The sequence below is a fragment of the Corvus brachyrhynchos genome, unplaced genomic scaffold (assembly GCF_000691975.1).
Source record: "Corvus brachyrhynchos isolate BGI_N302 unplaced genomic scaffold, ASM69197v1 scaffold191, whole genome shotgun sequence".
Lineage (NCBI taxonomy): Eukaryota > Metazoa > Chordata > Aves > Passeriformes > Corvidae > Corvus > Corvus brachyrhynchos.
Window position 1 is genome coordinate 907540 of NW_008236487.1, and position 15464 is coordinate 923003.

General features: G+C 39.6%; 1 protein-coding gene across 1 annotated transcript in view; it reads left to right on the plus strand.

Moving 5' to 3' along the window:
- Nucleotides 1-15464, plus strand: part of ERC1 (ELKS/RAB6-interacting/CAST family member 1) — a 282825-nt gene that overhangs the window by 238888 nt on the left and 28473 nt on the right. Inside the window, 1 exon segment of the mRNA XM_008643986.2 lies at nucleotides 10942-11043. Coding sequence (XP_008642208.1) covers nucleotides 10942-11043 — 102 coding nt within the window.

Consider the following 15464-nt stretch of genomic DNA (forward strand, 5'->3'; position numbering starts at 1 on the left):
TAGGTGGATGTCAACCCCAATAATTGGCCATACAGAAAAAGTTCTTAACTTTTACTTAGTTTAGGGAGCAAAGCTCTGTTGGTTGTCAAAAGAAATGCCCTTTCAACTCTTCCCTCCAGCAGTTACCATGCAGGATTTTGCCTGGATTCAAAGATGAAAGCAAGGCACAAAAAGAATAATACTGGGTTTCTTTTTCTTTTATATGCAACAGCTTTTAAAATTAATTTCAGAACAAGCACAAATATTCTTGAGGTTTCGTTGTGTGTGTTTTTTTAAGTTGCTATCAACACTGTTTATATCATGTAGACACAGATCCATTCGTGTATACACCCAGAGCTGGGTTCTGGGCAGTCACAGACAGTCTGTGTTGAGATGATACTGAGCAGCTCACATCACTTTAGCATCTAGGAATTTGTATCTGTACATAACTCCTTTTTTTGCCAAGAACAGCATGTATAGAAGGGAGGGGGGGTTTGCTATTAACAGCTCTTTGAAGCTACAGGCAAATGCAGTTGAAGTGGTGAGTCATATAACAATAAAAATATGTAACAATAAAAGGTCTGTGGTCAAAACACTGGCATATACTTTCCAAGATTAAAAATTGCTGGATAAAAGAATTCTTTTTCTGTATTTATTGTAACAACACAGTCACAATAGACAAAGATTGGAAGACTTCCAAATCACTTCAGCTAGGAAAGGTGTGTGTAGATACACATGAGCAGATGGCCTACAAATGATTTTGTTGAGCCAGGAGATCATGCCTAGCTTTTAAGATTTCACAGTAGGATGCATCTTGTACGTAAATTCCTATACGAGGTTTTGCCAGTTCATAGATACCACTGGACTGAGAAACTTTCTTGTTTCAGACCAGGAGAAAGACTAGAGACAAAAGCAGAGTGACTGAAGTGGTTGTGTTAGATAGGCAGCTGTGTGAAGTTGAGCATATGCAAGTGGATTTATTTTGGAAAGGAGAAGCAAATAGGACAGCAAAGGAAAGGGGGACAGAGTAAGGTAGTTGAGGGTAAGATGAGCAGGGTGTGGAGTGATGCAGAAGTGAAAAGGGAAGGAGAAATTTCAGGCGAAGAGTCATAACAAAACAGGAGTTTCGTCAACGATGTCAAGCAAACTTTGTTCTGTATTTGAGAGAAATATTTGCCTGTTCGATAGGATATAACATGTAGGTCATTTAGGGGGTTTGCCTTCAGATTTTTCATAGATTTTGTAAGATTAACCTTCTCTGGAGTGCTTAGTGTTGATGCTTAAATTGCACAAGTTTAAATCACAAGATCAATAAAATGTTGATGTGTATTTCCAACCTTAGCATAACCTGAGATACTTTTGACATTTTCCTTTGTAAAACACGTGTCACCAACCTATCAAAGTTTTTAGGAAGAGTTTATTTCAACTTGTTTTTCTTGCTGCTCTTTTGTCTTTGCTTTTCTGTTGTTCTATAAAACGTAAGGTTAAATTTTTAGTTTGGACCCACAAATACACAGTGAGAGGGGGAAAATGAGCAAGGGGCAAAGTACAATCAGAAGTTTTCAATGGTTTTATTAATGAGGACCATGACAAAGACTGGTATGTCCTTTTGCATTGTTACTGAAGTAGCATTTCACTTTTTTCTTAAAATGAGTTGTCTTTTGTGGTAAGTATCAAAGCAGATTAAAGACACAATAAGCTGTATATATTAAACATTCAGCAGACACATGAACTAATCATGAGAGGCTTGCTTGCTGCTGATCACTTGAGAATTTGTAGCAGGTCAGCCTCCCAGAATCTTAAAGAAAGGCATGTACCAGAAAATTCCACTTCTGTGCAGCATTTAGTGCAAGGATATATTGAGAGTCTACATCCAAACTCTTACAATTCCAACAAAATGTGTTAGTTTGGGCTCCAAAGAAGAGTTTAAATGACAGTGCCATCCATCTGCTTAGCTGAGCTGTAGTTCCTACCCAGTAATTTTTCAATTTATTGACCATTTTCAAGCAAATTTGACACAGGAAAAGAAGTCTCAAAGATTTTGTAATTTATAGGAAGTTAATTAACATCCACAGCTGGGTAGAGGCGAAAAGAGCCCAAAGTAGAGCTCCCACACAGGGAAAGGCAAGGAGAATTGAGCTGTGATATATTTTGTTTGGCTGTAGCATACACATATGGCTGGCCATTCAGAACATACATACTTTCACACTGGTCCCAGCTGACTCTTGCCTGGAGACACCATGGGGGAGGCAGGCTGCAGAAAGAGATTATTATAGGGTTGAAGGCCATGCTTAGAAGATGGAGAATACAAATCCAAAGCATGCAGATTTCATTAGTCAATATAGAAGGGGTAATAAAGTGGACTCACGTGCTCTTCAAGGGTAGCCATGCTGTCTGCAAAAGAAATCACTTCTTTACTGATTAAAGAAGTATTGAAGATGGGACAACACTCCGAGAGTGGGTGTAGGAGCATAATTTAGCAAAAAAGCAGTTGTTCAGCTAATTTAAATAAATTAGTCCTTTCTGTTTTAAGGGCATGTGGCAGCAAAAGATATTGATCTTATATTCTCTTCTGCAGCAACCCTTTCTCTTCCATAGCATGAAATCAAGATCAGACTTGCCCTAACCAACTGCACCATAGGGCAGGCTGATAACCCAAAAAATTCCTGCTTATCTTAAACTTAGAGTATACAGGTTTTATCTGCTCAAAACTGGAATGTGAATAGAACCAGTTCTCTTACTTTACCTTAAGAATTAAAACGGCAGCTCATTTTGTTTGCTGTTCTCTCTGCAGATCAATGTCAGTAAATAATTTCTTGGGTTTTCTGTTGTGTGAGGGATCCAGGATGCTTTGAGGATGTTACGGGTTCCCATTTGTCCTGCTGATCCTGCCTGAATGGAGTTTCTTGACACACAGGCCACCCATTCTCTATAAATTAGTTTTACTGTATGGTGGTAAATGTCCTCAGACTCCAGCACTTGCTCAGACATCTTTGAGATACAGGAAGACACACCTTAATGATATTTCTGCTTAAGACCCTTCCATGCAGTGGAAAGATGCCAAGGAAATAACATACTTGGCTTGCTCTTGAGTAGTTAACCATGAGAGGAGATTTTTTTATTTTTAGCTTCCTTTCAAACCTGTGACTGGGCAGGTTCCAGCTCTTGTGAAACAAGTAATTGAGAAAGGCAGTTCTGTTACCACTGATCTTAAACACATCTTGAGGTATCTCTAAAGAGAGTAAAAGAGAGCTAAAGGAACATATGCTATAATGATTGTATGGTATAACACAAAAAGGAATCCCAAATTCAGATCTGATTTCGAGTTTTTTGTGTGTCACTGGTTTTCTTTATACAGGAATCACAGCTATAGATTTCAATACATTTTGTCACTGGGCAATTCCACAGTTAGTTAGTTCATCCCCTAAGGAGCTAAGTTCCAAGAGAGAATTCCTGTGCAGGAAAAATTTCAGTTCCAAGTTTATTTTTTAATCCCGTCCACATATGTCTACATATGTCAAATCTCACAGAGCATGCCATATCAGGATGATCTGCCTTCCTTAGTTTAGTTCAGAGGCTTTTTGAGTATGAATTCTTCAGGATGAAGCTTCTCAGTAATTATCATGTGTGGGGAGATGAACAGAAAAATGACATCTTTAAACACGGAAATTAGCTGGGCTGACAAAGTCTTTCACTTACAATGTAATGTTGTTGGAACAGTGCCAGCAGCCAGTGCAGAAGGCAGCATCTCAGGTAGAACTGTGTTAAATCCTGCAGGCTTTGACAAACCCCAGCAGCTGCTCTTTGTTGGGCTCACAAAAACACAGGCTCCAGCATGTACAGAAACGTAGTAACAAGAATGGGTTTCATATCTGTGCAGTTGAAATTTGTGCTGTTTGCTGGTAACAGAGAAATCTCAGTTGCTAATCCTAACCATAGCGAAAAGGAAAGCCAAACCTAACTAACGAGGTGTCTTTTAAACCTTACAAACAAAGATGGCAACTGTCTCTTTACAATTTTGAAAAATGTCTCCCATTTCATTAAACGTTATGAGTGGGAAGGGGGCAGAGAGTAAAATACTTAAACAATCTTTCAGAATCCTAATGCTCAAGGTTGGTATGGGCTCAAGGTAGGTGTATGTTCAAGGTAGGTATAGATGTACTTGAGGTAGTTATGTAGAGCATGCTATTCTGATAACAGGGATTATTCTTTCTGTGTTTCTGACAGCCAGATTCCAGCAGGGAGCTGCTTGGGCATTAACAGGGATTATGGCTCACTGCAGGTTTCTAACAAGTAGAAAAGAACTATCTGAAAGTCTTCACAAGTACATAATTTTCAGAGCTACTGAATTCGGCCCACACTTAGAAAGAAAAATCACCTGAGTTTATCTATTATACTTCTATGTTATTAGTGGTAAAAATATTTCTAAACTGTTACTTTTGCATGTGCTTCCAGTGAAACGTTCAACTCAGATTGAAATGGGATAACTCCTTCAATGCACTGACACACTGCCTCCACCACGCAGTCATTTGTCACAAGTACAGTCATTGTATTAACATTTACTTCATGTGGGGTTTTTTAAACTCTACATTAAAGGATTAATAAAGCTTGTTTAGACTGCTTAGCAAAACCAAAGTTACCCCACGCAAATATTCTACAAAAAATGAGAAGGTAGTCACTGATGTCATGGTTTGTGCTGTGTTTCATGGTGGAGGAACAGATTTGATGCAAACTCTTTGGGTAAATTACTGCAATGAGCCTATGAAGCAGACTAGATTAATAGAGAGAATGCACAGCTTACGGGCTGCTATCTGTTGTTTATTAAAGAGCTTCTCTAGAGATACAGAAATGTGTGATCCCCATGAACAAAACTTGGTTTCAAAAACTTGCCAGGGTAATGGTTACCAGAACACTAGTTGTCCTGCAGAAATGCTTAAGAAAGGTATGTACTCTCATTAGAACATACAACTTCATGCAAGCTTTCAAATAAAAACATTCTGTAAAATATATTATAAACAATGTCTGTAGTTAAATCTGTGGGTTTCAAATTTATATGTGGAATTCCACAATAAAGAGTTTGTCAGACCCGGGCAGCACTTCTCTAGGCTTTACCAGCTATTTTCCAGAATATGTCTGTGACTTTCCCTTAAACTTTGTGGATCAGCATCAGTTCTGGTTTTTCTCATGTATTAATTTAACTGTGATAATATCTATTAATTTGGTCTTTAGTGTTAAGGTGCACAAGGAAGCTACCAGTGTGGCCTGCAGTGAACATCAGTGAACATAAAATAACTTACTTTTAGGAACCTGCAGGTGAGAGAGTGCTTTGAAGCAGTACCTCCATGAATGAGGAACTTAGTAATTCATTAAAAATTCACTGTGGCTCCAGTTTTGGCAGGTAAAATAGTGTACATGTGCAGTTTGCAATGAAAGCTTTCAGGTGTTGGTTATGTTAGAAACAGTTTAACACCGGTAATTTCTTTGTTTACCCGAACATTTAGAGATTATAGAATACAGGCAGAAGTGAACTATATGGTACCCAGGAAAAAAAAAGGTAATGAAAATACAGTGAAATCATGGCAGGACCATGAAACAAACAAAGAGAGCACATTTAAAGGAAGTTCTGTTGCTGATCATTCACATTCATGATTAAAACAGGTTTATCTCATGTTTTCTCCTGGTGCTCTTTTCTTTTAATATAACTGCCTGCTGTAGCAAGGGATAGGGAAGAAGAAAGAGTTAAATAATGACAAGAAGCAAAAAAAGGCATTAACAATAAGTGTATCAAAGAGGCAAAAGGATAATTGCAGAAATTCTGGGGTGCAAAAAGGGAGGGGTGGACAAGATCTGATATTTCTAGAGTATAGTCTAATATATGACATGGGGAAATTGGGGTTTTTTAGATGCAGTACCCTTGGAGATGTTATGCTTTAGACCTGCAGTTCATAGACTCTGGTCTGCAGCAGCAAGTTCTCCACAGTCATTCCTGGCTTTCAGATAGGAGCTGGAGAGTGTGTGGTGGCTCTTGAGTAATTTTGAGAACTGACACCAGTCTGAAGGGTTTGGGTCTGTTCTTTTGCATGGTGACTATTGGAAGAAAAGAAGAGCATTGTTAAAGGCTTTGACAAGCTGTGGGGGCTTTGGGGAAGGTATAATTGGAGGGCCAGGAGGAAATTTATGGAATCTGTCAAAAAAAAAAGTGAAATGAAGGTACCTTCTGGAAAAAAAATCAGGAAACCTGTTGGGTTGTGGAATTTTGCCCAGATTTTTTTCACTCCAGCATTTTTTCTGCACATGCATGAAGAAGGTACCTGTAAGGGCACATGGTATTTTTTTATAAGCAAGATTTGAATCTGACATCTAGCTCCTATCATTGCTAGTTCTGCTTACAGCTCTGGAGGTTTTAGACAAAAGCACTCCTGACACAACTGATTTGTCTGCACTGCTCATTTATTTTCTCACAGGGCCCCGTGGTTAAACCACGTTGTTGTTCATACTTTTTACAATGATGTAGAAATGTTTGCCCTAGGATCTGAGCCATAACCTCATGAGGTGGGAGAGGATTGTATAATAGCACCATGACAAACCAGCTCAGGACTGCAGGATGTTGGAGTGGTTCCCCACAGAAAAGTAAACCGTTTGTTTTTAAATCGTTACAACAGCCATTTGCTCTAGAAATTTCCATCCTTTTGGACTTTTTTTTTTCTGTAGTGGAGCAATAGGAGAGAAACTCAGTTCATGTACTTATGGTTATTTTTAAAATTTCCAAGTAAAAGTTTGTCATTAGTAGTCCAGTCCTAAGCAGAAGCTTTTTATTTCTATATTTGATACAAAAAGAATTGTAAAAATATTGTATTATATCTTTTATTTGCAACACTGCTTGGAATTTAAATGTTGGAAAATAATTCTTAGTGGTATCCATCAAGAAATAAACTGCTTTTCTTCCATCTCTTGATTTTTGCCTAATTCCAGTGATACATGCATAAATTAGTTCCTGTAATGGAATCACAATACTGATTTTGGCATTATCTTGCCAAGACTTGTCACAGACATGCACTCTTAAATTAACAGCATCTGCAGTGGGAGGTCAGGTTGAATTAAAGGGGGAACATAGAAAATGTCCTTCTAGGTGAACTGGGTCCCGTAGGCTTGTCATCATCAGCACACTGCAGAGATTGTTCTGGTTTGAAGTGTTCAAAGGGCTGTAATGGAGCTAAGCAACTAAACCATATTTGGCAAGTAGGAGGGATTTTGGAACTTACGTCCCTCTTCTTTTGAAAAGTCTGGCTTTGAAACTCTGAAATGATCTGATGAAAATTCCAAATAATAAGAATTGCAGCATATTTTAGGTTAGAGTGGACCTCTGTGTCCAGCCACCTGCTGAGAGCATCACTAATTACAGCAGCTTGCTCAAGGCTTGTCCAGCTGCATTTCCCGTATCTTCGAGGATGGAGAGCCCCCAGTCTCTTGGCAGCCTGTTCTGGCATTTGATGGACCTCGTTATGAAAAGAATTTTCCTGGTCTCTAATCAGAATTTTCTGTGTTCCATTTTACATCCGTCATCTCTTGTCCTATCCCCTCCAGGAAGCTAAACCAGCCCAATTCCATCAGCCACTTCTCAATACCTGCTGCCAAGTATTAATAGTAGGCTGTTCTACTTCAGTTGAAGTGACAGAAGCACACAACTACTTCAGTTTGACTCAGAATTCTCTCTGAGGGAAGCTGTGCTGTTTTCTGACCAGACCCAAACCAGAGGGAGGTGTGTGGTCTTCCAGAGGCCTGGATAAGGGACATCACCAAGAAACCTCCCAACCTGATGCAGCCCCTGATTGTCACCCACTTACAGATTTCTGTGCGGGCAGCAACGATGTCCCAGCAAAAAGGATAAGGACAATGAAGAGAGGCCTCAGAGCCTTGGCAAAACTGGTCAAGGGATCTGGAGCCCAAGTTGTGTTTTCTTCTGTGCTGCCAGTTGCAGGGAATGATGGAGCAAGAAACAGGAAAGTCATGCAGATGAACACCTGGCTTCAAGACTGGTGTAAACAGCAGCATTTTGTGGTTTTTGATCATGGGTCAGTTTATACAACACTGAGCTTGCTGGCAACGAGTGGGGTCCACCTGTATCAGAAGGGAAAAGGGATCTTAGCTCGGGACTCAGCAGGACTCATTGAGAGGGCTTTAAACTAGATTTGAAGTGGGACAGGGGTGTAGCCAGTCTTGACAGAGATAAGGTGTGGGGCCAACCTGCTGGAAAGCAGCTCTGAGGAGAAAGCCTTGGGGTCCTGGTGGACAATGAGCTGTCCATGAGCCAGCAGTGTGTCCTGGAAGCCAGGAAGGCCAATGGTATCCTGGGGTGCATTAGGAAGAGCACTGCCAGAGGTCATGGGGGCAATCCTGTCTTTCTCCTCAACCCTGGTGAGGCCACACCTGGAGTGCTGTACCCAGTTCTGGGCTCCTCAGGACAAGAGAGACACAGAGCTCCTGGAGTGGGTCCAGCAGAGGGTGACAAAGATATTGAAGGGACTGGAGCATCTCTCTTGTAAGGACAGGCTGAGGGAGCTGGGCCCGTTCAGCATCAAGAAGAGACAACTGAGAGGGGACCTTATCAATGCCAGTGTCTGCAGGAAGGGTGTCAGAGCATGGACCAGGCTCTTCCTGGTGGTGCCAGGCAATAGGACAAGGGGCAATGGGCAGAAACTGATGCACAGGAAGTTCCACCTGAACATGAGGAAGAACTTCTTTCGTGTGCAGGTGACCAAGCACTGGAACAGAATGTCCAGAGGGGGTGTGGAGTCTCCCTCACTGGAGACATTCAGGAACCCTCTGGATGCAATCCTGTGCCGTGTGCTCTGGGATGTTCCTGCTCTAGCAGGGGGTTGGACCTGATGACCCACTGTGGTCCCTTCCAACCTGACCCAGTCTGTGCTTCTCTGCAATGCCTCTATTCTTCTCTACCTATACCAGCTAACATAGTTTGTTTGGGTTTTTTTTTTTCATGTAATATCATAAAACATGCTGCCTCTATCTGAGAAGAACTACGTTTTCTCTCAGGAAAGTTAATGTGCTGTGCTAGCATTCTGCTAAACATCTGGGTTTCAATAGATTTTCTCCACACACACATACTGAAAGTCATGTAAGAATTTATTATTTATTATCAAAACAATACATTTCCAAGGAAATGTGAAATTATTTAAAATCAATTGTTCTCATTGCAAAGAAGAAACTGTTGAAGAGACAACCTTAAATATAATAAAATAATAAATATTAAGAAAGTGCCGTTGCAATAAACTGGTTGTTTAAGGATTAATGTGGCATGTTTCAAGTAGTGATTTATGAATGATGAGTCAGACTTGGAATTCAGAACTTGTTCGACAAAGCAGAGCAAACAATATAAAAATTTTGCATGATTAAATTGCTTATTGCTTAAGCTCAATTTACTATTAGCTTTTGTTAAATTAATCCAAAATAAAATCAAATCCAGATTCAAATCCTGGACCTTCTCTCTCATGGTCTGAATAGAGACAAGTAGAATCTGCATTCTCTAGCCTCGAGATGCTCATTAAACTTCAGAGTTTTCAGTGAGAAACCATAGAGTTATGAAGGGATTGAATCAACAGCTGCCATTTCTACAGTGAGCTTTGAGCTTTCATTTAAGATGTTTAGTTTTAGTGCATGTCTGATGATTTCATGTGTCTAGCTGTAGATAATTTGCTCTGTATTGTATCTGACGTAGGTCAGGCTAGCTATTTGATTTCCTTAGAATACGAGGATTTCACAAAACTCAAAGTGGGGCTCTTTGTGCCTTCTGAGCTGGGAGGAGAAATGCCATCCGTCACTTTTGGGGCCTCTCCATGTGTGAGTTCCCAATGACACTGGCACCCAGATAATGCAAAGGGAGGCAGCACTTGGTTTTGCAAGACCCTCACCCAGCTCTTGGCTACCCACAGAGTATCATTGCTGCCTGAGTGGCCTCTGTGAGCCCTGCTGGGGAGGTGGGACATTTTTCCAGGTGCATTTCTTTCCTTATTTGTGTGTGTTTGTAGGTGCTGGGGGACCTCATTGCAGGGTAGTATGTTAAAAGGGCTTAATCTCACTAAGCCTCTCCTTTGCAGACACAGCCTGGTAGTATATTTGAACGTTTGTTGCACTTGCTTGCCTAGAATGGTATTCCTAAAGTCACGTATTCTATTTATTCTTACACAATTTTGTTTTTATTCTGTGTTTTTAAAAAGTATATCTCCTCTGGAACTTGAAATTTCCTAAGTTGAAGAAAAACAAAGAGACTTTTTTTGTATTTTGCTAATTATTTACTTGACTATGTTCAAATATAAATTTTATAAGCCTTCATTATGACACTTTTTCTTCCCCAAGATTTATTTATTAACTTTTTCATTTCCTCAAGGATGGCTTTTGTATAATTCACATTTTTCTGACCAGTCTCAGAATTCTTCTGTTCTTTGATATATCAATTGAAAACTGCTTTGCATATTGAAACTGGATGGACTTCTTAAGTAATAACCTGTTTTCAGCTTGTTTACTTTTTGGTTTTTTTAAACTGACTGCTTACTGAGAGGGTTTTTAGGGTTTTTTTAATTGACTTAGGGACACCTAACTCATGTTTTCATTGAATTATTCTCCAAGTTGATGTCTGAATCTTAATCCCAAGAATGTAAAAGAAGAAATTCATTTCTTGTGCAGCACAAGTTTTAGTAGGTACAAGTCAGATGATCCATTTAATTGTAAAACTAATTTAGCTTTAAAGGGAACAGGTTGGAATGTGTCTCCACAGTTTTTACCAATTCTCTATGGTAATACTAACTGATGTTTTAGGCACGTGTCTTATTTTTTTCCCGTGCATGGATTTTGGATATGCAGAAAAGTATAAATACCCTGTTTCCCTTAGTCCCCACGATAGCATTAGAAGGTAGACTGAGATTATTTTTTCTTGTCTTTTTTTAATAGACTCAGAACCGTATGAAGCTGATGGCTGACAACTATGAGGATGACCACCTCAAATCCTCATCCCATTCCAACCAAACCAACCACAAGCCCTCCCCTGACCAGGTAATGTGTCTCTCTTTTTTGTTTTTAAAGTCATTTTTACTATGAGGGCTGATTATTTTTTGTGTAGTTTTTCCCTAACACGCTTGCAGTACCTCAGAATGAAAGCAGCATTCCAGAATGCAGTTATGAAGCAGAACTGGATGTTGCTGTTGTGTTGGCTTTGTGTAAGGCTCCTGAAATGTGAATGAATGGTTCCTGGTACCAAGCTGTTGTTAGGTGGGTGGAAGGAGGAGGTACATTGCAAAGGAACAAAAACATTACTCTCCTGAAATGTGAGATTCAAGTCCTGTATGACATATTCAGATTTTAGTAGCTCAGGTTTACTCCTTGAGTGTGTGGAGTGTCCAGGACTGTTTCTTGTCTTCAGTAGTAGGAAATCATGCTCCAGGATCAGCTTTCTGATCTATGGATTGCAAACAAGCAGTTCCCTTCATTTCCCATGAGGGAATCCTGGCCTCGGTGCCAAATGAGCACAGACTGCTCCCTCACAAACTCAATGGGCCGTGAACTGAAGGAAAATCAATTTACCATCTCCAAAGCAGTGAGGAGCCTCCTGTGGCATTTACAAAGCACAGCTGTGTGCTTGATAACTATCAGAGAGATTAGCCATCCCTTGGGTAGCACAGAGAATGCCAACATAATTGCACATCCCATGTTGTAATCTCATCCACTGCAGTTTAATTAAAATATTAGCCATCGTTAATCACTGCCTCGATGGAGTGAAGGAATGCTTCTCTTTGCCCTCTGACTCATGTAGAAATTGGTGAGATCTGAAGGGAAGCATCTCACTCTAGACCTTTAAGTGCCAACCTAGTGATACACAGAAATAATGAGTAAGGTACAAGAGGAAAATGTCAAAAGCCAATTACATATTCACCCTGCAAATGTAGATCTTAAAAAATCTCCTTTCATGTCTGCATCAGAAAACAAGAAGGAATGTATACAAAGAAATGAACAGAAAAATTCTCATTTTCAAGGCAACTCCCCTTTGCATCTTGATTTAATACCTTCCTCCACTGTACATTGACTGGCATGAATTTTCTGCAGTGTTTTTGGAAGATGTTGGTGTTACCTTTTTCAGGAGAGTGAAATTGTTAATACTGAAAATTAAATGGATTTCTTAATCTTAATTTGGTGCAAATGTTAGAATATCCGTTGTTTCTACACTGAAGTCTGAAGAGATCTGAAGCTATTTCCAGCATGTAACTGTAGTACATGCTTGCAAATGAATGCAGAGTAGCATTCAAAGATGAAATGAAAAGATAACATGTAAAAAAGAAATAAAATTTAGACGTTTATGGAAATTCTTGCAAAGACCTCACAGGGAAGGGCCATAGGGAAGAGAGAGGGTGGGAGGAGGCTCTGATTGCACTTCGCCTTTGCAAAGGGGCATTTTGAAAGCTGACAAAGCCTGCAAGGGAACAAAGAAAGCTGTACCTCAAGGTAGCTCAGAATATTGCATAAGGAATTGAAACGCTTGGTACTACTGTTTGTACTTACAGATGTGCTTTAAATACTAACCAATTCTTTATTTCATTCCCATGCTGCTCTGGGGCTTTCCTCCCATTGCCACCTCTGCACCTCTAGGATGAGGAGGAGGGTATTTGGGCATAACCAGTCAGATGCTCTTAGCTCAGCCATTTTGTTCAGAACGGTGAGAACCAACCTCTCCTGCCAGTAGAAAAGTTTCCGACAGTCACTCCCACACCTCGCTCCGTGTGCTTTGTGAACCCTGGCTGTGCTCCCCCCCCTTGCTTCCATAGTCTCTGCATGAGGGTGTCTCTCGTGTGTTTATGTGCAGTTTGTGATTTTCTTCTTCTAATCATCCTATCATTGTTTCACAATGTTGTGGGGAGAACTTTCCAGGGCATGTAATTGAGTTTCTGTGCAAGTACGAGAGAACAGGAAATGTCTTTCATATCATTTATCATTGACTTCATGGAGGAAATGTTTTCAGTCGGATTCTTTTTCAAAGCAGTTTGCGCCGGAGCCAAACCTATGTGTGCTTTTTCAATTCTGGTTTGTAAAGAATTTGCTCGGAGATAATGTTCCTCCTGAAGATAATGTTCCTCCTGAAGGTTTTAAGCATGTTGAGATCTGCTGCCGAGATTGCTGCCATGCACGCTGACCTAACTAGTCACAGATATTTATCAACTCACAATACATGATTCTTGATATGGACTAGGAGTATGAATTGTCTATAAATGTGAAGGCAAAGAGGAATATCCCCTTAACCTTCCGCTCTCCCTTCCATCTCCCTCATTCTTTCAAAACAATGGGGGAGAAATTAGGAGCTGTTTTTCATTTAAAATACATTTTCTTTCTCTGTGTCCGTGTCCACAATTTTTTCTTTTCTGCTGTCAAATTGTCCCCACAACAACTCCTATTTCCAGAAGGGAAGACAGTACAGAGGACAGAGCCTTTCTCCTCACGCCTGTTCTTTAGCAAAAAAACCTCTTACTGGCCAGGAGTCAAATACTGATTATTACACTACAGTACACAAGATTCATTTATACCTTGGAGTATCAGTTTTAAAGCAGAATACATTTTGTTGAAGTACTTGAAGAGTTTTAAAGGACTGATGACAGTATTTTAAAAGTTTATATGGAACTTTTTCTTTCTCCACTTATCCTTTTAAGAAAAAAAATTTCACGTGAATTTCTGTGCACTTTTTTCTAAGAATTTGATTTTTTCATATCAGTTATTTGAAAGAAAACTTCTGAAAATTTCTGTGGAAATCTTGGGCCCTTGCATTTCTGAAAATTATTGCTTTGTATTAGATTTGTAAAACATTCATGAGAGAATAAGGTGCTCTCATCTCTTGCACTTGCTCAATTAACTACAGAATTATGGTCTGTCTGACTGTACAGATCAAATCCCTCTTTTCAAGCCAACCATCTGAAAAATTTAATCCAACTGTGGCAGTGTCTAACTTGAATTTCATGCCTTGGGGTTTGAACTGAGAAAATCTCTTTAGTGGACAAATTGATAAAGTGCTTCATTAATTTCCACTCGCTGTTGATTTCACATTCTTTTTGAATCACTGCTGTTGCAATGGTTGTGCGTTCGTGTGTGTTGTTAAAAGTTCTAGAGATAATGCTTATAAAGATCAGCTGAAGCACAGAAATTAAACAGGGAAGATCAGGTAAGTAAATGATGAAAAGGAAGAGGACACTCACTATGAAGGTAGGAGTAATTCTGATTTTCCTTCTGGACCAAACATGGATTTTGTGTAGAAAACACTGAGAGAAAGATCTTCCTCTTTGCTCTCCCATCTGCTGATGCATTTAAGAATGCAACTGTGCTAAGAGCATGGTTTCTCATAGTTTACTGAATTAATGGGTGGTTGACATTAAATACAGCTTATCTCTTGACTTTGAGGCGCTTTCCTCAGGAAAGCGTGTTAGAGTATCCCAGTCAAAATAATGAGTCAGCCAGCAGCCTTGCCTTAACATGCATCTCATCTGAGAAGCTTGTCAGCCTCAAGATTGTCGTGCATACATCAGCAGGGGAAGTATAAAGGTGATGGATGCTTCCCAAGCCAGTTACTCCCAACAGAGTACATGTTTTTACCGTGATATTCCATGTCCATTAAAAAAAAAGTCCTTAGTCTCTTTGTAAAAGCTAAGATGATGTAAGTTACAGAGTCCCTAACTTCCATGTGTTAAATTAAATTTATGTATTACAATGATAAAAAGTAACTAATAGCACAGGACTTGGCAATAAGTTTGCTTTTTAAAGTTCCTTCAGGCTGCCATCACCTCTGGTCAATACTGAAGATTAAATGGAGACCAAAAAGCTATGTACAATAGTTAACTACATTATTTTATTTTTATGGTTTAGGTCTTAAGGCTTTTCCCCTCCAGCATTCTGGAGCTGACTGAATTTAGTATTTAATTATGCCAGGTGTGTACATGACAGCATTATCAGATAGAGATCCCCTGAAATGGAGCACAAAAACATGTGCACCCTCCCTGTAATTTCTGAGGATGGTAGTTTACATTTGAGTTTATAGTTCAGTGTAAATACCATCCTTCATCCTGAAATAGTCTTTCCTAGCATTTTTCACTAGGCTCGTTTCCTTGCTGTCTGAATTTCTTATGACACCTTTTATTCCCCAGATGGAGCTCGATCCTCCTCTACTTCCAAGTGTATTCCAGTGTGATTTCACATGAGGATGCTCTTTGGTCTTTTCTCAAATGCTAACGTGATCTGGCCAATGGCTTAATTAGTTATTACTCACTTTTATCAAAAAGAATATGAATTTACACTTGAAGAGATCTAATACATGCAAAAGGATAGGTGTGTATGTGGGTGTATCTTCTTGTAAATCTGTGCAGGTGTGTGCAGCATGGGGGGAGGAGAAGCAAAGCTTCCATACAGAAATTTCCCAAGCTGCTCAATTCATCCAGTTTTCTTGT